Here is a 26596-nt window from a genome sequence, read left to right on the forward strand (position 1 = left end):
ACAAATCTCTGCAGGTCTTCTGCACTGACTTTGTATCTCTTGGTAAATGTGTGTGTGTGTGTGTGTGTGTGTGTGTGTGTGTAATCTCAAGCTGTTAGCTCCTAGCATGGATACTGGGGGTATCTGACCCATATAAAACAGTTCACAAAGCCCTCTGGTGTGTTAAATAAATAACGAGACACAAAACCAGAGCTGTTCTACTGTCTTAAATTCTCTCTACGCCCAAAATAAAGCCTGAAATAAATTGTGAGATTTTCTTGTAAACAAATGGTTGTTTTGATTGATTGATTTAGACATAGGAAGCCCTGCCATACCTGCAGCTGCCACACCCATTCCTGCTGCTGCTGCTCTCCCATTGGTCTGGAACGGGTTAGTGGGAGCGGCCTGTGGAGCCACGGGAGCGACGAATGGATTGGTTGACAGGCCTGTTAGGTAAAAAAACACTTAGTAATCATTTATTTTCTTTGATGAAGGATACCAAGAAAGAAAGATATCTAGAATGAAATCTCCTATGCCAGTGTTTCCAAAACATTTTTTTGTCTTATGTTCCACACAGCCCCATCCGTAAGGCCACCAAATCAGAAATGTGACCCTTTTAACTATCTATCCATCTAAACAGTTGTGCTCAAAATTTGCATACCCTTGGAGAATTGGTAATATATGTACCATTTTTAAAGAAAACATGAGTGAGCAGGCAAAACACATTTCTTTTATTTCTTATGGGATTCATATTCAACTGTAGGTTATAACAGAATGGCACAATCATAAAACAAAACATGGCAACAAAGAAAAAAATGAAATGACCCCTGTTCAAAAGTCTTCATACCCTTAGTTTTTAATACTGTGTATTGCCCCCTTTAGCATCAATGACAGCGTCAAGACAGCAGTCTTTTGTAATAGTTGTCAATGAGGCCCCAAATTCTTGGAGGTGGTATAGCTGCCCATTCGTCTTGGCAAAATGCCTCCAGGTCATGCAAAGTCTTTGGTCATCTTGCATGAACTGCACGTTTGAGAGCTCCCCAGAGTGGCTCGATGATATTAAGGTAATTAAGGATATTAAGATATTCTTTCAGGCAACTCAACCATGCAGCTCATTTTTGTTCAAGTATCATTGTATTGTGCTCCCTGAACCAACCACACCGTCTTTTTCCAGAGCACCCTGTATTGCTCCTGAGGTTACCTGTGGGTTTTTCTTTGGATACCGAACAACTCTTCTGGCAGTTGTGGCTGAAATCTTTCTTAGTCTACCTGACCTTGGCTTGGTATCAAGAGATCCCTGAATTTTCCACTTATTAATAAGTGATTGAACAGTACTGACTGGCATTTTCAAGGCTTTGGATATCTTTTTATATCCTTTTCCATCTTTATAAAGTTCAATTACCTTGTTACGCAGGTCTTTTGACAGTTCTTTTCTGTTCCCTATGGCTCAGTATCTAGCCTGCTCAGTGCATCCACATGAGAGCTAACAAACTCATTGACTATTTATACACAGACACTAATTGCAATTTCAAAAGCCACAGGTGTGGGAAATTAACCTTTAATTGCCATTTAAACATGTGTGTGTCACCTTGTGTGTCTGTAACAAAGCCAAACATTCAAGGGTATGTAAACTTTTGATCAGGGCCATTTGGGCGATTTCTGTTATCATTATGATTTAAAAGGAGCCAAACAACTATGTGATGATAAATGGCTTCATATGATCACAATTCTTAAATAAAAGACACAATCAGTCATATTTTCAAAATCAATACCAAAATTTCACAATTTCTGCCAGGGTATGCAAACTTTTGAGCACAACTGTCTGTCTGTCTATCTATCTATCTATGGCTATCATTTAGCATTATCATTAATATTATTACAATGGCCATTACAGCTATTACATTATGAAAACAATCAATACCGTGTTACAGCTTGAAATTTTTTTGAATTTGTTATTATATAACTGCATTTAGTTTGACTGGCTTGATTTGGTCAAATAAAATCTATAAATGCCATACTTATAGTTCACACAGTGCAAATTCAGCTGGGATATGAGAACAAAATTTCACAAAAAAACAAAAAAAAAACAAGCTTTTAATATGCACCCATGTTTGGGAATCAATGGTCTAAACATGTGAAAGATGGTGTTACCTGCAAAACCCTGAGGCATGCTGGGAATACCCTGTTGTGTTTGTGCTGGAGGCACTGTAGAGGATCCAAACATAGACCTGAAAGGAGAAACAAGAAAGAGGGTTTAGCACAGCAGTGACAGAGATACTCGAGAAAGAGGGTGAAAGAGACGTCTTCTCACCCTTGTGCTGTAGTGGCAGTGTTGTAGCCACTGATGTTTGGTGCTGAGGTGTTGAAGATGTTCTCCAGTTGACCTAAAGCAGCGTAACGGTCGGTGCCAAGCACAGTGGCCTGTGGAGGGGGTGGACCCACACCTGCAGATGGAGGGGCAGAATTCGCACCTATATGGATAAAGATGCAATTTTATCTTTAACCATACTTTGTGCTGAATGTCGATACAGTCATAATCACAACACATTGTGAGGAGCTTATCTAAGCTACACAACTATACATTCTCTCCATCCTTTCTCAAACAAAATCCAAATTTAAATCCAAACAGCAACAAACATCATCTACGGTAACACCAGGTCCTCACCAGCCTTTATCTAGCTTCCGTTATCTTGCCATTTTTTCAGCATCTTGCGAAGAGGCCTCACGCTTTTTAGACTCACTGTCACGTAAAAAAAAGTATCTTGAAACACCTGCATCCTGTTCTATTTGTTGTGCTGCATCTAGCTTTTTTCCTGAATGGCTTCTAAGGATGTGCAAAGCTATTTTTTAGGGCTGACAAATTTAACATGTTAATTTCTGTGATTAATAGTTGACTGTTTAACGCATAAAAACTTCACCTGCAAGCGGTGAGCCAGGTGTAGGAGAGATACGGGCAAGCTGCTGTTTTTTTTTTTTTCAGTCATCTGAACCAGTGTCAAAAGCGAAAACGTGCAAAAGAGAGCCCGCGTGTGCTAGAGACAGAACAGCCAGAGAAAATAACAGTTTTGAGATTTTAAACTTTATCAAATTAAACTAAATTAGTTTTATATGTGTATGTATAATGTCTTAAAATACATTCGCAATGTACAATTAAGCTTCTCTTGCCAATAAAGCTTGATATATATTGAATTTGCCCATTTATTCCTATAATTACAAAAGTCCACTGGAAAATGCCACAAGACTTTGCCGCCACTGATTTTATGGCATATACATATACAGTATATGTATCAAAGATTTATACCTGTAAAAATGTGTCTAACTATATTCACACACAAAAATGTATATTTTAACATGTACACATTTAAATAATTAAAATAAATGATAACTAACCAATTTCTTGCAAGTTCTTTGAGAAAAAGTATAAACATACTGAATATTTATGATCATATTTTAATGTACCATGTAGCATGATTAATCAGAAAACTATGATTAATTAGATACCATTTTTTTTAATTGATTTACAGTCCTACTATTCTTCAGAATCAACTAACTGGTGGGTTGTCTGAATAAAATTTGTTTTAAGGTCATGCCCACCAGACATCAATCTCCAATCAATTGTAAACGGCATCATACTGATTTGATGTTCTCTTTATGTCTTGAAATGCTTGATTTCTTTAATGGTCTATATTTTATGCTGTATTTATTGTATGTATTTTTCTGGTGTGAAGTATGTGCAGTTGTTTTATTGTTGAGGCAAGACCACAGACTTATTTTTAGCCATGGCTGGACAATACAACTAAAAAAAGGTAACTGAATGAGATTTGACAAATAAATAGGCTGGACAGCTATGAATTTAGAGATGCAACTTTTCAGAGGCCTTAAGTGTGATGACAGTCTAACAATGACTGCAATGAAGAGTTAAATGACAAGTCACATCTCCTCATTTAAGTCCTCATTAAAATCAATCATATAACCATTCATACATAAATTGTTGCATTCAATTCAAAGCAACAATTTTCTTAACACATTTAGGAACAATTTACTAAACAAAATTGCTCTTGTTTCACGAATGAGGCCCAGTAGTTGAACATGACATATATTCTGCATGTCTGTGATTTTGCTTTTCACGAGGATTAACAAATTAATTGACAATCGAAAATTATCACGTGTAGCTAGGACGAGGTGTAAAAGTGTCAGAAAACATACTCGGCTCAGATTTGGTGGAGCTGAACATGTTGTCAAGGTCTGCAAGGGCTGCGTATCTGTCTGCAGGGACACTGGCTGCTTCCGCTTTATGCCCCTCACCCACTGAGTTACTCTGGTTTGAGCTAAATGAGGCAAAATCTGCACTACACGACTTGGGGAAGTTATCGAAGTTCGCAAAATTGGCGTTAGCTAGTCCTGACGAGCTACCTGTGGAAGAGACAGAAAAAAGATTAGCAGTTAGAGCAAATATGAGAGAGAGAGAGTGAGAGTGAGAGATAGAGAGAGAGAGAGAGAGAGAGAGAGATAGAGATAGAGAGACTAAGAGTGTCCTTCAGATTTGGAAAGACATCCCAGAGGAATGTCTGAAGAGCTATTCAAAGGAAATCGGATTTTACACAAAAAGGTGGCACAAGCAGGCTTTAACCATGGAACAAATCAGGATATTTAGATTGAGTGCTAAAGCTTGAGAAAAAAACATTTCCAACGGTAAATTAACAGGGGGTTAATGTGCACAAACACGCACACACACATATGCTGTGCATGGCCAGTGGAGGCAGCGTCGAGTTAAACTCACCACACTGCGACTACATGGGAGAGCATTGTACACTGATGTACGCACAGGACATGAGCGTATGACAGTGTGGAAATGTCAAGGAAAATGCAGAAATTAAAAAGGTACAGAGGAATAAAGGCAGCACAGATGTACATTAAATATACACTAAAGAAAAAAGTATGAGAGAACAAAAATAAGGCAAGCCAAGCTATGTAGTGAGGATTTGGATGCTTCGTGTCAACATTATCAGGCATCATTGTTGAGAAATCAAACAATTATACCCTTGCATTAAAAATGTAGTTTTTTTTTAACCTTATTTATTTATCTTTTTTTATCAAATGCATCATAATTTGCATAATTTGAACAACCCAATGATAAAATGGAGGAATGTTTAGAAAACAAAAAGGGAAAAAGTAATTGTGCAACAAAACAATGAGATATAGACACACAAACAAATATATAGATCTTGCTGTTACATTTTTAACAACACAGCTTGGATAAGGCACCGTTTCTTGAGAATGGGGTTTTCTCAAGGTTTGAGGTAAATTATGTGTTTGGATGTTCATATGCCTGAGTGTGGATGTTTGTGTGTGTGTGTGGGTGTGTGTGTTATACCTGTTTGTGTGGGCTGAAATGGGGCCTGTGGTGCTGATTGAAATGTCGCTGCAGTCGGAGAAGAAGAACTTTTGAATGCATCGAAATTCGCAAAGTCTGCGTTCGCATTAGCATTCTGTGCTGTTGAGGTCCACCACAAACAAACAAACAAAATAGAAAATGGGATGAGGAATGAAAGTGGAACAGGAATGAAACTATGTGATACAAATGTCCAAGGTTTATGTAAATTCTGCCATGTCAGGACACTAACACAGCAAAATTCACACATTTTAAACTTATAACCCATTTTATTTTTTTAAACGTGGCTGTCCTCCTTACGGCAAAGTATACTTTGGGTGTCTACGTTGCAGATTGCTCCGTACACAGTATGCATGACACAAATTGCTTGACCGTGTGCCACCTAGAGTTTCTTGACCCGCGCACGCGGTCCTCGGCTGTGCACTTCACTGACACATGCCCCTGCTGTTGACTGTACTAAAAGAGTATCACAAAGAAGTAGGGTTGGGATCGATGACTTTATCACACATCGATAATCGGAAGATTTTTCCAATGATTATTGATATTTATCAGGATTTTTTTTCAAATATAAATGTGGCTGCTCGTTGCACAATAGTCTTTGTCTCTTCAGACAAATTTCTCAACACAACTTTAATAAAGTGTGAGTGGAAGGGTAAATTAAAGGGGGTTGCACACCGGACGTGTCTGGCAGAAGACATGGCACGTTCTAAAATTAGAAACAATTATTTATTTTCTACAAAAGGTAAGCACACTCCACCAACGCTCAGCGTCAACATTCTGAAGTGCCACAGAGTGCAAGTCGCATAGTTTTCCATTAAATTCGACCAAAATCATTATCAAAGGACAAAGACTACTTACTTTAGCCATCACTGGATGATCTACTGTGAACAAGTATCTTTCATAGAACCTATTTTCAGTTACAAGTATGTTGTTTTGTGGTTTAACAGCTTGAATGAAAGATCTATTCAAGGCTACATTCAGAGAAATTGCAAATTAAACATTGCCATTTCTAATCGTTCAGTTTACGCAGTTTCACCAGTTTCATAAACTAACCTGCTCATCAACGTCACATTGTTCATTCTTGAAGTACAAAAACCTTTGTTACTTTGGACTGCTATCTCCTGCGCCACATCAGCTCGTCCTGCGTGTGTGTGAGAGAGATGCATATTATATCGCCCTCTTGTGGTCTCCCAATGCTATTACACCAGACTGTTAAACAGAGGCCAACTGAGTGAATTGGAAAGCATGCGAATTGGGCTTCTAATTTAAATGTTGGCTAATTTTAAAATATCGATGCCTCAAACATATATAGATAAAATAATGTGCCGATCAATCATCAATATATTGATATTTTATGACATCCCTACAAAGGATTTGTAGTGGGCATGAGTCAAACATGTTCGCATTCGCTCGCGGTCAAAAGAGTATACTCACAAAGGCAACGTGGTCGACCAGGCGCGAGCCGATCCTGAACGTGCAAGAACGAAGTATACCATTAACTGCCAACATTGAAATGCTTCTGACCGAAACGCTCATGTAGCTCTTCAGGTAGAGCATGGTGCTAGCAATGGCAAGATCATGGGTTCAATTCCCAGGGAACACACAAACTGATAAAATGTATACGTTGAATGCACTGCAAGTCGCTTTGGATAAAAGCGCCTGCCAAATGCATAAATGTAACTGTAAATGTTGGTTCAGTATTAAGACATTTTACACACAATGAAAAAGTAGTTTGATGCAATGCTAAATAACACAAACCTATTAAAACACACTCACTAACACATGACACAAATCAAAACATTAAAAGGCAAACAAGACGGTACAAATGGAAATGTCCACCAAGAATGCAATGGAGCGGGATCCCACTCCAGCCGTACACACTTTCACAAACAAGTTAGGATTGGTCTTAACAGCTGCCAAATTGTGTAAGAGAGTGTGTATAGTATGTTTACCTCTTACAGGCATTAACTGATAAAATACAAGAACATTATCCTCCAGAGACACCAGAAACTATTAGTGATTTTATATTTCATGGTTTTTATGTAACAATTGCAATATTGCTAATAAATCTACTGCAGCATGATGGGAAGAAAGACCACAGCACCAAAAATGTTTGAGTATTTGAGCGCAAAAACGTGCTTTGTATTCAATAACCACCCACAATCTAGTTTAAGCAGGTGCAATCAGAGCTGAAATTGTGCTGCATCTTTATTTAAATTGTCAATGTCATTCCTTTCCACACAAACACACCTCCTTTATATGTAAATTAGGTTTAATATGATCGCTATTACAGCCAGATTATTATTATTTCAGCCCACGAGATCTGTTAGCATGTTTGCACCATTGCCTGATCTGCATAATTTCTTTAGTGAATCGGGCCCTAAAACAGTGCAGACAGCGTGTGCAAATAACCGGCGCTTTTACCGGGAGCGATTCCCACCTACGTGTATATTTTGCTTGTTACAAATCTGGTGAAATGCTGTCACCTCCTTTTCATTTGCTTCGCACACGTACACAGAACAGCTCATCACCTGTTCAACCTAATGCGCACACAGATCATGTATTCATTACATTTATTTGCAGTCTTTTGCAGTTTAATAAACACAAAAGACAAAATGAGATTTTGATGTTATTTTGATGAATTGTGCGGCACTGAAGGATTGTGATCTTAGTCGATGACGCACACTTTAGTAATCGTAGTGGCCAAATAAAAAGCACACTACAGTTATCGCGATATTCATGACACTTCTTAATCTTTTATCGGCAGAAAAATAATTGTGATAATATTGTGAATATTCGATACATCACCCAGTTTGTTAGTGTATGTGTGAGTGTGTCCTCACCCGAATGACTGTTGAAATGTGCAAAGTTAGCAAAGTTTGCGTTGCCTGTGGACTGCGAGTGTGGTGGCGCGAAAATGTCGCCGCCCAGATCGCTGAGCAGATCGAACTTCCTGTCCTGATACTGCTGTTGAGTCAGCTGAGTGCGTGACACAACTGGAGACTGAAACGAAATAGAAAAAAATAAAAACTTTAAAAAAAAAAAAACAGGTGTTGAACTTATGTAAAAGCCAGAAAAAGCCTCAGTCAAGATTAACTTTTTAGAGAACCATCTTTGAGCTCATACAGTTGTGCTCAAAATTTTGCATACCCTAGGAGAACTGGTAATATATGTACCATTTTTAAAGAAAACATGAGTGAGCAGGCCAAACACATTTCTTTTATTTCTTATGGGATTCATATTCAACTGTAGGTTATTACAGAATGGCACAATAATAAAACAAAACATGGTAACAAAGAAAAAAAATGAAATGACCCCTGTTCAAAAGTCTGCATTACCATAGTTCTTAATACTGTGTATTGCCCCCTTTAGCAATGACAGCGTGCAGTGTGCAACCAGGCTTTTTTGTGGCATTGGTGCAGTAAAGGCTTCTTTCTGGCAACTCGACCATGCAGCTAATTTTTGTTCAAGTATCGTGGTATTGTGCTCCTTGAAACAACCACACCGTCTTTTCCCAGAGCAGCCTGTATTTCTCTGACTGGCATTTTCAAGGCTTTGGATATCTTGTTATATCCTTTTCCATCTTTATAAAGTTCAATTACCTTGTTACACAGGTCTTTTGACAGTTCTTTTCTGCTCCCCATGGCTCAGTATCTAGCCTGCTCAGTGCATCCACGTGAGAGCTAACAGACTCATTGACTATTTATACACAAACACTAATTGCAATTTCAAAAGCCACAGGTGTGGGAAATTAACCTTTAATTGCCATTTAAACCTGTGTGTGTCACCTTGTGTGTCTGTAACAAGGCCAAACATTCAAGCGTATGTAAACTTTTGATCAGGGCCATTTGGGTGATTTCTGTTACCATTATGATTTAAAAAGGAGCCAAACAACTATGTGATAATAAATGATATGATCACTATCCTTAAATAAAAGACCGTTTTTTTGTCATATTTTCAAAATCAATGCCAAATTTCACAATTTCTGCCAGGGTATGCAAACTTTTGAGCACAACTGTATGTGTGTCAATTATGAACATTGTTTCAGGACTGATGGTTGCATACAGCTAATCCTTGACACATGATATCATTTAAAGTCACCATGAAATCGGATTCCCAACTTTTTTACTTCCTTAACATATTTCCGAGTGAAACAGGATGTAAATGTAAGGCGGGGCTTCATTTTATACATTGAGAATTGATTGGATCGTGAAAAGTGGGCGTTCCATGCCAGAATGGAGCCTCAAACGTGGCCTTAGGGGAAAAGGAAAGTCTTTCAGAGGCAGAGCAAAGTTATCACATTTAAATGAAAGATTACACAAAGGCAACCATTCTTTTCTTTGGAATAACATGCACTAATGAATCAAGCACAACAAGAAAAGGAACATGTATTAAGAATGTAAATATTCAGACCATTGGGTCCATTTTGATTTCATGTTGACTTTAGAACACTCTTTGATGCTGGACATGTCAGTGGTTTAAGGTGTTACCTGGCTGGGTGTGTTTTTGTTGAGGTGTAAACTGGGCACTGACTCCCCCAGTAAAGTTTTGAGTGGTCGAACCTCTGGTGTGCTACTGGTACTGCTAGCAGACGAACCAGAGATGGACGCGTGAACTGACGCCACTGTTTTAGCCTGTTCTGGAGGAACATACCTGAGAGAAAGAAACAAAGACAGATATTATTTTATTTATTATTGAAGATATAGATTTGATGCATGTTATCTTTCTTTTTCAGTTCCTCTGTAGATTCCTCAAGGTCAGCTGCCTTCTCAAAAAATGCTGCCTTTTTACTTTTAGATAAAGACTGTGAGTTGATGCCAGACTTTATATACAAAGTGAAATATATTTGCATGTATGTCCTCAGTATTTGCAAGGACCCCCTTTGCAACATTTTTCTAAAAAATTTGACCAACTCAATCATTGGTCCTCTCCCCATCCTTTTAAATGTTTGTATCCCCAGGATACAAAAACTTTTTAGGGTTAATGGTCCTGTGGTGTGACAAATTATTTTTTTTTAAAGTACAAATATTCCATGTACTGTTTCAATTAATATGAGGTCATACTACTGTAGCTGAAAGCATAACAATTATAAAAGAATTAGCTAAATGCATTTTTAAATATTTTCAGATAGAGTATACAGCAAGTCACACTTTACAGTATTCCATGCAAATACATGGTGAGGCATTTATTTTATTTTTTGTATGACTCCCAAGAAAAAATTGTTTTTTGCCTATGCAAATCTTACTCTGGAGATGCACAGACAACACTATGAAAGTTTCAGCAAATATCAGGAAATGAATCCCTATGACACACACTACAACATTAAAAACACCTTATATCCCCATTATTGTGTGTTTAATCTATATAAGTGAAGCCTAAACTGTCAAGTAATGTAACAAAACAAACTCAGTCTGTTCCTTCTCACCATCGCTTCTTCTCATATTTGTCCTGAAGAAACTCTTTGACTTTCTGAGGTTCTCTGAAGTCTGGGATGGCCAAGATTCTGTCTTCATAGAGACCGAGCCATATCTGTTTACATACCTGCATATGCATAGAATAAAAACATAGACACAGAGAGAGAGAGAGAGAGAGAGAGAGAGAGAGAGAGAGAGAGAGAGAAATAGACTATTAGACATCTAATTAGACAAAATGTGGATATGAGTGTAACATGAGTCATCAATATTTTTGGTCAATTTTTTTTTTTTTTTTTTGTAAGAGAAAGATTGATGCCTCAAAATGAGTAGAGATGGAATAAAAGTCACAAAACCCCTATTTTTATTTTCTGGGGTCTTTTAGAGCGACTCAATCACTTTAATTCTCCATTTATTAGAGAGAGAAGACAGACAGAAAGACAGGCAAATCTTTCAGACATTGAGTCTCTCTTTCTCGCTGCCACACGTGTGACACACACCCGGAAGCAAAGAAAATAAAAAATAAAAATTGTACTTACAATGCAGGCATTCATACTAAAAGTCTCCCTTTTGAACACACACACACACACTTTACAGGGAAACAGAAGACTATATTTAAACAAATATTCAAATAAATCTTCATTGTGAGCCAAAACACACACACACACACACACACACACACGCACACACTTCACAGCAGCTAAGACAGTGCCCCCATTTAGACACAATCAATACAAACCCACATTTGTGTGCGTAAAAAAAAACACTAACGCTTTCAAAACTGTGGTACCTTATTAATAATGTATAGCACACACATTATCACTTTACTCTCTTCAGATGAGGAGTTGTATAAATCTTAATGCATGAATATTATGTTTGTGTAAATTGGGTGTGCTGGTCCAAAACAGGCCTAATCAGGCTCTTTTATGTGATAAAAGTAAAAAAACTGACCCAGAAGTGCACAGTGCTTTTAAAAACCGCAGGACATATTTAGAACAAAATACAAACATACTGTCTGCAGCACAGTATGTACTGTATACAAGTTTTAAATAGCTCATGCACTATGCCACATGCAACAATAAAGGTTATAAATTATAGTATGCTACATGGTCACAATACCTCACAAAGATGTACGTATAATTATACTACATTTAATAAACACTTTAAACTGAAGCATTCAACATTGTTGTCACATGACCTCAAGATCTTACACTGGTGAGAGACGCCCTGAATGTCATCTCTGATAAAGTTGTTAAAATCTCTTTCCTAACTTTTACAAATCCAATAGAGAACGTGTCACAAAAGAAACGTTAAAAATGCAACTGACTGCAGTTCATTCATTAAACACCATTTTGGTTTTAAAGGGACAGTTCACCCAAACATTCTGTCATCATTTACTCACCTTCAAGTTCAGAACCTTTACGACTTTCTTATGTGGAACACAAAAGAAAATGTTAGGCAGAATGACTGGGGGGAAAAAAAAAAAAAAAAAAAAAAGTCATACGGGTTAGGAACAACAAGAGGGCGAGTAAATGATGACAACATTTTCATTTTTGGGTTAAGTATCCCTTTAGGGTACAACGGGGCTAAAGGCAATTCTTAAGTAAAATGCGCCTTTTTTCTGATCACTATGTGTAAAATAAAATCATGCCTTATTACTGGATATTGATGGAACATTATTTGTGTGAAAAGAAATAATAACGGAAGGTTGTTTTGATTAATATTAATTTTTTGGGGGGTAAAATATTTATTTGGGGTAAAAGCCCCACAGGGGTGTTAAAGAGATAGCATGTAAATATAAGGACAATAGTTACAGGGCAAAATTTGTCAATTTAGGGAAATACTTTTGAGACAGCAAGATGCTTTAAGAAACAAATTAAGAAAATGCTTATTCAAAATAACCACTTCAGAAAAGGGTTAACCATTTTCTGTTAATTTTAAAATCACATTTGGCATTTCATTAAATCTATAAACGAATTATTCTCCATTGTGACTGTATCAGTCAATGTGAGCGCACTTTTAACATTTTTTCGTAATAAATCTATTTGCCCCACTTAAGTAAAACAATGTGTTTTATGGGGGCCTTTAGCCCCTGCAACAGCGGGGCTTTTTACCCCAAATACTATCCTTTTACTTATTGGACAGTTATTAAAAATGTTTATTTACTCACCTTGAATAAAACTGAAAATGTTGATACGTATTGTGTCAAAAAAAAAAATTTGATAATTGCAAGAATTCTCATTAGCTACATGAATTTGCAACATTTAAAAATTATTAAATATTAGATCAAACTACCTCAAAATCAAACTTAAGACAATGCATGCGAGGACCTCATGGATCAGGAACATTTTGCAGTGTATAGTGACAAACAGAGGAAATTACTGTGGTAGTTTTTGTTGCTTTTTAGTGTTTTGGCAGAAAATAAAATCAAAAGTGCCCTTTACCCCGCAGGACCTTTAGCCCCATTGTACCCTATTTTTTTTTTTGCTAAACAGCCATCAGTTCACATTTAGTCTGGATAAATGCTTGTAAATAGTTACACCTCAGCTATGATGAAACTCTTAAAAACATCAGCCAGGGATTGAGAAAAAAGACTGATAAACCAGGATCAGGTCCCTGAATATGAATCTTATTCAACAATGTGAAAGGTAATACCTGATATATTCAAAGTATATAAGTTTAGAAGGAATGCAGTGTGATCAGGCGAGAGAACCTCAGTGGAACCACATAAAACAACTCGATAAAACAAAAACCATGTGTGCACACATGCAAAGAGCTCATTCTGAAATTCATCACGGCTTTTAATGGGGGTTTATAGAGCGCATGTGGAATGAGACAGTGTTTAAATAAGACTCTTCTTGGCACGCACACATTATTTCCAGCTCATCCTCGTAAATCAGACCTCACAAGACCTGGGAAAAATCCCAGGAATGTTAAGTTAGAGAGGGGTTAGAGCGGAGACACAGAGAAGGCAGGGTAAAAAGATAAAAAGTGATCTGATCTTTGTTGGTTAAAAATAATCTCAGAGTAACAGATCTAGACTGTAGGACATTTTACCACACCTGCTAATAAAAAAAAAAAAAATGATTCTCAAGAAACCTGGGGGCTGTTCCAGAAAGCAAGTTTAGCTTACCTGAACTTGATTTACCCAAGCTTTACCCACTCTTATACAGTGTGGTGATGTGGGCGTGGCAGAGCGACATCTGGAGAGTGAGGCCAGGAGAGGACGAATGGTAAGGATTGACACCTGTGGGAAATGATCTGTAATAGCTGTTCTGATTCAGTGAGAGCTGGAGAGGGATAAAAAGGTGTCCAGACTGCCAGAGGGAAGAGAGAGAGAGAGAGAGATAGACGCACTACGCTGACTGTGTATTCATTCATTTTATGTTGTGCTGAAAAGCAGTTTGTTGGTTGATGCGGAAAAGTGTAGAAATAAAACTCACGTTGGATTGTTCACCCGGCCAGCGGCGAGGACTCCATGATGACGTTTCCTTCCTCCAAACAATCCAGGGTTTCGGCACCACTGTGAGAAGGTTTTTCAACTCTCTCTGAAGGAGGAAGTGGGAGCCGGGTGAACAATCCAACGGGAGTTTTATTTCTACACTTTTGAACAGGTTTAGAACAGCTGTTAGAGATTATTTCCCACAGGTGTCAATCCTTACCGTTCTTCCTCTCCCAGCCTAGCTCTCCACAGACGTCGCTCGGCCACACCCACATCACCACATACAGTAAAAAAGATGCTGTTGTATAGGGCTGGGTGATATGACCAAAAATATTATCATAATATTATTTTTCATATCATTTGATATCGATATTTATCATGATATACATTCACATTACACTTTTGTTTTTTGGAATTAACATTTTTTATTTAATCTTATAATAACAAGAAACACACACATACACACACACACACACACACACACACACACACACCATTTTAACCCCACAACCCCCCCTCCCCAAAAAACAATCCTGTGGTCACACGTAAGTAAATATATACACACATACATACATAAACACACACACACACACACACACACATGCATATACACACATAAAATCATACTCACTTAAAAACTATACTACAGTACTCTCTCCACACCCCACCCGAGAGCCCCCAAAAAATTCCAAATACCTGCCTCATTTCCAGACAAACAAATCTAAATCACCCTGTCTTCCCAATGAATCCTCCTCATAAGCCGCTACCCTCCCCATCTCCGTGCACCACTCCGGATATGGGGGTGCACCAGCTGACCTCCAACCCCTCAAAATAACCTGCCTGGCAATCATCACACAGGTCAGAACCCAGTTCTCTACATGGCCATCCCCCACATCGATGCCCTATCGCCCAGAACACAAAGTCTGGGGCAAAACTAAACCAGAGTGCCCACCACATTCAGAGAACTGTTGATCAGAATTTCTGGATCTCGACGCACCACCACAAAACATGGGCCATGTCTCCATCCTCCGATTGGCATCTCCAGCAGGTGGCCGTGTCTTTAAGATCAAGCCTATACAATCTAGAGGGGATCCAATAAAATCTATGCAAAATTTTGAATTCTATAAGACGCACCCTTGCATCTCTAGATGCAGACTTAACGTTTTTAAGAATCTTAGCCCACACTCCTTCCTCCAATGCCAAGTTGAAATCTTTCACACATACTCTCGAAAGAAGTTAAGGCTCCGTCCCCCAGACTCTGAATTAACAGGGAGTAGTACACTGATGCCTCATAACCTTTTCCAAAAGCTGCAATCACCTCTCCCAAAGCATCTGCCTCCTTAGGTGGGTGTGTGCTACTCCCAAAAATAGTACAAAGCAGGTGGCGCAGTTGTAAATACCTATAAAACTGAGGTCTGGGGATCCCAAAATTTTGGACCAAGTTTTCAAACAAACAATCTCAACACTCCACTTTCATATAGTTCACCGAGTGTAGCAACCCCCCTCACAATCCACTCTGGCCAGCAGAAAGGGGACTTGCCAATTCACAATCTTGGATTCTGCCATATGCTCGAGGCAACATTTAAATAAGTGTCCAATTTAAACAATAAATTGTGTATTGCCCCCTTTAGCAATGACAGCATGCAGTCTTTTTTAATAGTTGTCTATGAGGCCCCAAATTCTTGCAGGTGGTATAGCTGCCCATTCGTCTTGGCAAAATGCCTCCAGGTTATGCAAAGTCTTTGGTTGTCTTGCATGAACCGCACGTTTGAGATCTCCCCAGAGTGGCTCGATGATATTAAGGTCAGGAGAGTGATGGCCACTCCAGAACCTTCACTTTTTTCTGCTGTAACCACTGGAGGGTCAACTTGGCCTTGTGCTTAGGGTCATTGTCGTGCTGGAATGTCCAAGAGCGTCCCATGCTCAGCTTTCGTGCAGAAGAATGCAAATTGTCTGCCAGTATTTTCTGATAACATACTGCATTCATCTTGCCATCAATTTTCACAAGATTCCCCGTGCCTTTAGAGCTCACACACCCCCAAAACATCAGTGAGCCACCACCATGCTTCACAGTGGGGATGGTATTCTTTTCACTATAGGCCTTGTTGATGCCTCTCCAAACATAGCGCTTATGGTTGTGACCATAAAGCTCTATTTTGGTCTCGTCACTCCAAATTACAGTGTGCCAGAAGCTGTGAGGCGTGTCAAGGTGTTGTTGGGCATATTGTAACCAGGCTTTTATGTGGCATTGGCACAGTAAAGGCTTCTTGCTGGCAACTCAACCATGCAGCTCATTTTTGTTCAGATATCATCATATCGTGCTCCTTGAAACAACCACACCGTCTTTTTCCAGAGCAGCCTGTATTTCTCCTGATGTTACCTGTGGGTTTTTTACTTTGTATCCCGAACAATTCTTCTGGCAATTGTGGCTGAAATCTTTCTTGGTCTACCTGACCTTGGCTTGGTATCAAGAGATCCCCGAATTTTCCACTTCTTAATAAGTGATTGAACAGTACTGACTGGCATTTTCAAAGCTTTGGATATCTTTTTATATCCTTTTCCATCTTTATAAAGTTCCATTACCTTGTTACGCAGGTCTTTTGACAGTTCTTTTCTGCTCCCCATGGCTCAGTATCTAGCCTGCTCAGTGCATCCACGTGAGAGCTAACAAACTCATTGACTATTTATACACAGATACTAATTGCAATTTCAAAAGCCACTGGTGTGGGAAATTAACCTTTAATTGCCATTTAAACCTGTGTGTGTCACCTTGTGTGTCTGTAACAAGGCCAAACATTCAAGGGTATGTAAACTTTTGATCAGGGCCATTTGGGTGATTTCTGTTATCATTATGATCATTATGAAGGAGCCAAACAACTATGTGATGATAATAAATGGCTTCATATGATCATTATCCTTAAATAAAAGATTTTCTTTGCATGATTAGTCATATTTTCAAAATCAATGCCAAAATTGCACAATTTCCGCCAGGGTATGCAAAATTTTGAGCACAACTGTAGATCTAGTAGGTTCAGAGACAAATAATAAAATATCATCTGCGTAAAGCAGAAGCTTATGTGCCACACCTCCCACAACCACTCCAGGAAAATCATCCTCTTTTCTTATCGCAGCTCCTAATGGTTCCAGGGCAAGGCAACCCTGCCGAGTGCCCCTATCCAGAGTAAAATGATCTGAAATTAATCCATTTGTTTGTACCACTGCTACAGGGTGTCTATAAAAGTAACTTAATCCAACTAATAAATGTACTCCCGAACACATACATTTCCAAATTTTTAAAATATAATCCCATTCTACCATATCAAACGCCTTTTCGGCGTCAAGTGAGATGGCAGCGACCGGAGACTGATCATTCGCTACTGACCACATGATATTGATGAGACGCCTGATGCTATCAGAAGAGCTGCGGCCCCGAATAAACCCTACCTGATCTATATGTATAAGAGATGTCATAACCATCATAACCACCGAATTTTTACATCTAGTTGGGTCAGGGAGATTGGATGGTAACTTTTAAACTCACTTGGATCTTTGTCCTTTTTAAGAATCAGACTGATCCGGGCTTGTGTCATGGTTGGAGGAAGCTTTCCATTCTTTAATGATTCAGTATAAACATCTAACAAAAGTGGAGCCAGTTCTGTAGCATAGGATCTAAAAAATTCTGCATCAAAACCATTTTTAGGAGATTAAGGTTCCACAAAGTTTCTAATATCTTCATCAGTAGACAAAGACGAGGAACTATAAAAGATCAAGATATAACTCTTTAAAAGGCATTATTATCGTCAATGGCTGAGAAAAAAATTTCACCACTAGCAGATTTCACTGAGAGAATGATAAAGACACTCTCTCTGCTTTATATATCTAGCCAAAAGCTTCCCTGCGTTGTCCCCCGACTCAAAGTATGACTGTCTTGCCCTGAATACCAAAATTCAACTTTCTGCGACAAAATAGTATTATATCTATATTTCAATCTGGTCAATTCTATGAGGCCATCAGATTACATGCAGCGCTTCAGCTCTGCCTCTGCACTTTTAATATTTCCTTCCAACTCCACAAGTTCTCGTGCTTTGGATTTTTTGATGAATGAGGCATACTGTATGATCCAACTCCTAAGAAACTCCTTAAGTGCCTCCCAAGCCACGCCCACAGGGATACCGAGGACCAGTTGGTCTCCATATAAACACTGATTTCAGTCTTTAACATTTGTTGGAAATCAGGATTTTACAAAAGGGATACATTAAGGCAACAACTATATGATTTATTTTTCTCTATATGTGGCAACACCTCTAAACTCACCAGGGCATGATCCGAGACTAAAATGTTTCTATTTGAGCAAATCAACAACAGATGAAATGAGGGATTTGGATATAAACAAAATCTATTCTAGAATAAATCTTATGGACTAATGAAAAAAATGTATAGTCTCTACCAGATGGGTTCAAAAGTATGACCAAATATCTGTAAGACCAAGATTTTTACGCATCCTGTGAAGCGTCAATGTTGCTCTAGGGGGCTTACACACTTTTGCTTCACTATGATCAAGGACTGAGTCCATCAAAAGATTAAAGTCTCCTCCCAAAATTATGTCATGAGGGGTGCCAGCGACTTGCAACATCCCTTCAAGATCTATAAAAAAGCCCTGATCATCAGCGTTAGGTGCGTAAACATTATCCAAAGTCAGATTTGCCCCTGAATTTCTAATAATGACTCTTCCTAATTTATCATCAAACTGTTTGAGACATTTGAATTGTAAATGTTTATTTACCAATATAATAACTTGCTTGCTCTTACTTGAGCCAACACTAAAGAAAACATGTCCACCCCATATCTTCCCAAATTTTTCAGCTTCCTGTGGGGAAAGATGCGTTTCTTGAAGAAACACTATATCATATTTCTTATGTTTAAGAAAAGAAATAACTTTCCTTCTTTTTATGCGGTGCCCCAACCCATTCACATTCCATGTCGAGATAGTACACTCATTAACATCTGACATTTTGATATAGTAGAAAAAATACATTGTGTGCCAAAAACAAAATTATGAAGACCACATTTCAACATTAATGCAACAATAAAACCCCGAACTTCCCCCCGAACAAAACGAACAGAAAAGAAAAATGTGCACATTAACCCCGCGCACGAAAGCGGCAACCGGCGTCAATCCCTTTGAACTCAGAGTCCATGTATGCCTACGAGAGCTCCCGTGACAACTTTCCCATTGGATTGCTCAATTTTTGCCTCACAAATTTGTAAGGCAAAATTACATAAAATCAAATATTTTGTAAAACAAACTCCAACCAATAGGCAGAATAAACACAAAGAACGTGTAGACTCATTCACAGAACTGTCTCGAAGGTGTGTTTCTTCACAAAACAAATTCCAGCCGATATAAAGCCGATCATTTTCCTCGGACAGACAAACGAATCTTCAGTGAGCCAGTTGATGAGTGCAGCAGATGACGTATTCATTCCAATGTCCCACAAAAATACTCCACAAATCATACTCCAGCCAACATGAGGCATAAGCACAAGGAACCGACAGATTCATCCATAACTGTCCCGAAGTAGTGTTATTTAACAAAACAAGCTCCAACCGCTAGGCGGAACCAGCACAAAAGGAAACGAAACACGCATCCTGGTTCCTCGGATGGTCAAGAATCAATTCACTCGGAGGCCGCATAAAAATATATCCCGTGATTTACACAGTCCGCCAACTTTATAAAAGACATCCTTTGTGTGGGCATTCATAGTGTCTATTCTCAATCTGCCCAGGAACTTCATTGTAAAAGTGATCCATAAAAGTGAAAGTGTTAATCCACAAAACAAAACAAACACTCCAGCCGCTCGGCGAAGGCAACGCAAAAAGAAACAAAAATGGTGCCCAGCTTCCTCTGAAAGCCAGAGTATGTACAGTGAGTCAAACCACTCACAAGAAAAACACCCAATGGTTACTCACCCATTGTTTCAATAAAAGACATTGCCTGATTGGGACATGTAATTACTTTGCTGCCGTCCTTGGTGTTTATTCTCAGTTTGGCCGGAAACATCAGAGCAAAAGTGATCTTCCGCTGATGTAAGAGTTTCTTGCATTCCTTAAACCGATCGCGTTTCTCTTATCGAGTTCGCAAAGTCCGGGAACAAAAAAATATTGTGATTCTTCCAAGAAAGCTTTCCTTTGCTCCTCGCCTGGCGCAACACAAGATCTTTATCGGATGATCTCAAATTTGGCCAGAATCGATCGGGGCCTGTCTCCCTCAGCAGATCTGTGAGCTGGGACTCTGTGAGCTTGCTCGATTTCCAGCTTGTGGCCTATGTCATGTCGAGCAGACTCGGGAAAAGCTCGTCTAGGAATTTCACCATATCTCTGCCCTCCACATGCTCAGGAATTCCAACAATTTTAATGTTATTCCTGCAGCTTCTATTCTCAAGATCTTCAAGCTTTTCAAGAACACATTCCAAATCAACTTTGGTCGCGGGTGGATTAGCGGCTAATTCCCTCTCTGATGACTCCAAATAATCGATTCGTTTCTCAACATCTGTCACTCTTGTGACTAAATCAGAGAATTTGTTTTCCATCACCGTAATCGATCGACGTATTACAGCGAGATCCTCCAAGTCCGCAAGTACCTTCGTCAACATCACCGACATGTTGGACAGTTGACGCTGGATTCCTTCTCCCGCCGCGCCAACCAAATCGAGTCCCCGGTCCACAGGCCTGTCTGGGCTTTCATCTTGAACCCATAAGTGTCTTTTAATGTCTCTAGAGCCCGAGGATTTTGACTTCTTTGCCATGTTTACCTCAAACAGCAAATGTGTAACTGGGTGTATTGAATTTCACTGGATTATATCATGAAAATAATAAAAAAAATTAGCGAAGTGCGCAGAGCTGTCTCTCACACGTCTGCCCTAAGCATGGCGTCACGTGGCTCCCACATTGCACATTTTTTTGAAAAAAAAAAAAAAAAAATCCTAAACAGTTAAAATGGTCTATACAAATCTGAATTGGGGGCCCAGAGACAGCCAAAGCAGTGGTGACTGAGGGTGACTTCAGGGGTATACCCTGAGATAAAATGTTGAAAATGTAAAAGTCTGAATTGACCATTTTTTTATTTTAATTAAAGTGAGAAAGACTAGGCTACAAATGAGTAATTTTATTGTCTTACCTTGTCATCCATGCCAGAGATGATGACATCTGTTTAATTTCACAAAATTAGAACAGAAATCTATTTGTTTATTATTAAAGGCTTGTAACATGCTTAGAAAGAAAATTTAGAAGGAAAAAAAACGTTATGGTCTAAAGGTGCTCTGGAACCACGTTAACTTATGCGGCGCCTCGTGTCTACTCACATGTAGGGAAAAGAGGCAACGCGTGCAGAGTGGGACAGGGCATAAATGAAGCGTGTTCGGTGCTAAAGAAAAATATTCAAGAATACAGCGCAGAAAGATCAGATCTGGTGTACACAGCACTGTTGTTTTGTCGCACTGCTCACTAGAGACGATAAGAGGGCGCAACCATCGTCATGATGTCTTGGATAGAATCAATCTGTAGTCCGGACCCAGACCGCGGAGATTGGCGTAGCTTAATCATTAGCAAGCCAGCTAACTTTAGCAACTTCAAACAGTCTGAGAAAGCCAAATTGCTTGCGTTTTTAGTGAAACGTACCTGATTGTCTAGATGTAGAACCCAGGCTAAATATAAAAAATTACTCAAAAGCTTATCATCGATATCTTTGATTTTTTTATCACGATAAATATCGAGATTGTTTTATCACCCAGCCCTACTGTTCTACGTTTTAATTAAAATAAACAAAAATGAAAAAGCAGTACCAAGAGAATACTACTATGACAAATATTTTACATATTATCATAGTAAATGTAAAGTATTAATACTTGAAAATGTTAAATTCATTTTCTTGCATTAATGCGCTTGCGGTAATGAGAACTGTCATGAAATAATGTCATAATGTAAAAAAATCGTAATGGTCCTAAATTTAGGCTTCATTTTCACGAGAGCAAAATTAAATGTATTTGTTTCTTTTGATTTTGCTGTAAAATATAAACAGGATATTTTCTTGACATGTTTTGTGAGAATCAAAAAAAAAACAAAAAAAAAAAACACTTTTTTTTGAATGTTTTTCACAGTTTGTAATTAGCATATGTTCAAGGTGAAAAGAAATCCCCAGAAATTCCTGTTATCTTATCATGAACGTTTGACCGTTACCCTGTAAATCATAAACTCATTGCCGTCCAGATATCGGCGCAAACAGTCCACACAGATAATGACACATTCGTGACGTCAATAAAACACCACGCATTCTTTCAACAATGCCGTCATCAATTACCTCATTTCCATGCTTCTGTAGAAATTCTATTTCCTGTTGCGTGAAGGTCGTCATGGAGATGGACTTAACCCTGTGGGGGGGATTGAGGCCTCGTCTGAAGGGGGAGATAGAGAGAGATATTAGACAAAAGGAATTCGGGTTAATTAAATAAAGTGTTATAAATCGCATGTAGTGTTAATGAGATTTTCTGCTCTCTCTCTCCTAACTCTTCATAAAAAAAAAACCTGCTTATTACACACAAATCTAGGACAAGGACAACAAAGTCAGACTGTTTGGCACCTCGCTGAGTGTGTGCGCAGAGAGAATAGAAGTGCACTTGTGTATGGGGTGTGGGAGAGACCGACAGTGTAAAAAGAGAGGTGAGCTCATTCTACCTTTAAGCTATATTAGAATGATCATATTTTTGAGTTAAGCACACAAGAATACCATTATAATAAAGTATTTACCAGTGGGAAACAAACCAACCAACTCTAAGGTGACACACAACATTACACATTTTAATTTGAAGCAAAAAATTTATTTGAAAATCAGACAAAAAGACGGTCATGGTCAAGAGTGTGTACTTAGCATATTTAATAAGGTGAAGAACTACAATCACATAAAGCATTGTGAAATGACATTGTGAATCAAATAAAAAAAAACAAAATGGAAAAACCTAAAACAATTGACAAAGTTGTTGATTTCAAGTACAGAAACTATATATTTTTAGTGTAATCACAAAATATTCAGATCCAAACATACAAGTAGCCTAGTTTGAGAGTATAGGTAGACCGACTCCGTTGCATCATTTGGAGTGTGTCATGCGTATTTGTCCACAGCAATTCTGCTATTAAACATGATTTTAAAAAATTGTATTTGAAATAATGCGGACTGATGGTTTCAATAGAAATGTAAACCAAAGATTAACGTCGATGATATATGTCGATGGTAACCTCGGAACTCACAGTAGGTCTGTCTTTAAAGATTTATAAGTTATCGTTAAAAAAACCATTTGCCGGGGCCTGGGTAGCTCAGTGGTAAAATACGCTGGCTACCACACCTGGAGTTCGCTAGTTCGAATCCCAGGGCGTGCTGAGTGACTCCAGCCAGGTCTCCTAAGCAACCAAATTGGCCTGGTTGCTAGGGAGGGTAGAGTCACATGGGTTAACCTCCTCGTGGTAGCTATAATGTGGTTTGTTCTCGGTGGGGTGTGTGGTGAATTGAGCGTGGTTGCTGCGGTGGATGGCGTGAAGCCTCCACACGCGCTATGTCTCCGTGGCAATGCGCTCAACAAGCCACGTGATAAGATGTGCGGGTTGACTGTCTCAGACACGGACCACGAGGACTTAAAAGCACATTGGGAATTGGGCATTCCAAATTGGGAGAAAAAGGGGAAAAAATCCCCCCCCAAAAAAACCATTTGCCTATGGAGAAAATAAATGGGATTATTAAACACCTAAAGCACATCCTCTGCTCTTAATTTTGTTGTACTAGTGTTAAAAAAAGCTTCCTGTCTTTGTTGGAAAGTGAAAAGGAGCGAAAGAAATATGTAATTGCTCAATGCGTCCATTTTTTCACATTGTAAAAGATTTCCGAACTCTTAAGTAGGAACTTCCCATTAGGACTTGAAGGCAGAATAACTAGATGCAAAAAAAGATCATCTTAGTAGGGGGACCAACCAATAATCCGATGTGCCACTAAACGTGTGTGTGACCTCACATATCTGTGTATGTGTGTTTACTCCACAGACACATGATCTTTGAATGCCCGAGAACCAAGTAATCACGTGTGTGCGAGCTGCCCATTAGAAACCCCGTTTCCTTCCCGTATTTACCCTGTTAACATGCTCAAATTTGCTCTCTAGGGATTTGTGTACATATACTGCAGGACACACTTCCTCTGATTCTCTTATGCGTGTATTTCTTTTTTTCCGTTCCCTTGATCTCATCCTTGGTCTTTTATCTAATGATGTCATATACCCAGATTAGCAACTTATAATTGTTACAAGGAGCAAGTCTATTTGGGTAGTTAAAGAAATAGTTCACTCAAAATGAACATTGTCATCATTTACTCACCCTTATATTGTTCCAGACCCGTTATGACTATCTTTCTTGCATGAACTCAAAGGTGACTGGCTGTATTTTTCCATTTAATGAAAGTAAATTGGGACTGGGTCTGTCAAACTACAAAATATGGCTATATTCCAAGTCTTCTGAAGCCACACAAAAGCTTTTAGTGACTAACAGACAAAAATTTAAGTCATTATTCATTTATAATCTTCTCTTCCACCAAAGCGCTGAAATGTACAAAAACCGCACCTCAATGCATTTGATGCCAAACACCACTGGTTCTCCGTTCTCGGTATTGATGCAGATTTCCCGATTCGATTCCCAAGCTCTCAATTCGATTTAATTTTGATTAGTTTCAATATCGATTCATATGGGTATATTTCAGATATACTGTACCTTTTGCTTACATATGAAAGAAATTATCTACCAGCTAATGCTGTTAATCATACAGGGGACCTTCTAACTAGGTACATTATGAAAATATTAATTTCACTATTTATATTTTATTAGTTTTTCATAATTTGTCAAAATTGTGTATTCAATCAATAAATAAGATATTATATTTCACATATTATTTTGTGTTACATGTTTAATTTGACTATTTACAAGTATTTACATTGATTTGTTGAACGTGCTAAAATCGGTACGGTCTCATTAACAAACCCGGCATTTCTGTAAAGAGTGTCTGTAGATGAGCGCATGTTAACGAGAGAGACTCGAATGGCTTTATCTTATCTGTTCCATGCATTTAGAATTAAATGTTTATTTATTTTAACAACAACTGACTGTAGTGAACAGAAAGGGTATTAAAAGAGACATTATTCAATGACAAATGGGTCATGTGAATCTGATCTTTGGACACACATTACACGGAACAACGTTTACTCTCAACACGCAGTGAAAGGTTCTCGCTGCTTAATACACCACCACTATACTCCACAATTACTGGTGAGTGAAATCTAAACATTTGCCAGCCAGTTGCCAAATATATAAAATTTTATATAAAAAAAATTTGTCGCATAGCATGACATTTGGTTGCTAATGCGAGTAATTTCCTCGCAATGTAGAGTAAAAACAAAATGATCTTGGGATTTAATAATCGATATCAAGATCGCGATGCAATGGAAAAATCTATATTTTTACTCTGCCCTATTTTCCCGTGTCATCAAACGTCAATAACGCCATATTTGATTTGAGACCTACAGCGGAGGGAAAAATCATCAGTAAACAGCTTAAATTTAGGCCGGTTTGTCACACAAAAGGTATCACATGTCTTCAGAAGACTTGGAATATAGCGCTCAAGTCTAAGTGACTACTTTATAATACTTTTATAATGATTTTCTTGTATTTTTAGTGCTTGACAGGCCCAGTCCACTTTAATTAAACGTGTTCTGCTTTGGGGAGATCGAATTTGGTACGAAATGACCATTTTAATTTTTTGGTGAATTATTCCTTTAAGTATTTCACTTACACCGATCAGCCACAACATTAAAACCACCTGCCTAATATCATGTAGGTCCCCCTCGTGCCACCAAAACAGCTCTGACCCATCGAGGCATGGACTCCACAAGACCTCTGAAGGTGCACCAAGACATTAGCAGCAGATCCTTTAAGTCCTGTAAGTTGCGAAGTGGGTCCTCCATGGATCGGACTTGTTGGTCCAGCACATCCCATAGATGCTCAATCGAATTGAGATCTAGGGAATTTGGAGGCCATGTCAACACCTTGAACTCTGTCAGGTTCCCCAAACCATTCCTGAACAATTTTTGCAGTGTGACAGGGTGCATTATCCTGCTGAAAGAGGCCACTGCCATCAGGGAATACCATTGCCATGAAGGGATGTATGTGGTCTGCAACAATCTTTAGGTAGGTGGTAAGTGTCAAAGTAACATCCACATGAATGCCAGGACCCAAGGTTTCCCAGCAGAACATTGTCCAGAGCATCACACTGCCTCCACCGGCCTGCCT

The 26596-nt window shown here is 38.6% G+C and overlaps 1 protein-coding gene across 4 annotated transcripts in view; it reads right to left on the reverse strand.

The window, feature by feature from the left end:
* Positions 1-26596, reverse strand: part of agfg1a (ArfGAP with FG repeats 1a) — a 55164-nt gene that overhangs the window by 7517 nt on the left and 21051 nt on the right. For 2 of the 4 annotated variants that reach the window (XM_051665253.1, XM_051665254.1), the window contains exons 2-10: positions 22581-22674; positions 10797-10912; positions 9862-10024; positions 8215-8374; positions 5354-5473; positions 4186-4392; positions 2291-2450; positions 2131-2207; positions 315-425 (exon numbers count right to left, since the gene is read on the reverse strand). In XM_051665253.1, coding sequence (XP_051521213.1) covers positions 315-425; positions 2131-2207; positions 2291-2450; positions 4186-4392; positions 5354-5473; positions 8215-8374; positions 9862-10024; positions 10797-10912; positions 22581-22674 — 1208 coding nt within the window. The remainder of the gene's footprint in view (positions 1-314; positions 426-2130; positions 2208-2290; positions 2451-4185; positions 4393-5353; positions 5474-8214; positions 8375-9861; positions 10025-10796; positions 10913-22580; positions 22675-26596) is intronic. The other 2 variants (XM_051665255.1, XM_051665257.1) reach the window with 2 other exon arrangements.

Source organism: Myxocyprinus asiaticus, chromosome 31 (genome assembly GCF_019703515.2).
Source record: "Myxocyprinus asiaticus isolate MX2 ecotype Aquarium Trade chromosome 31, UBuf_Myxa_2, whole genome shotgun sequence".
NCBI lineage: Eukaryota > Metazoa > Chordata > Actinopteri > Cypriniformes > Catostomidae > Myxocyprinus > Myxocyprinus asiaticus.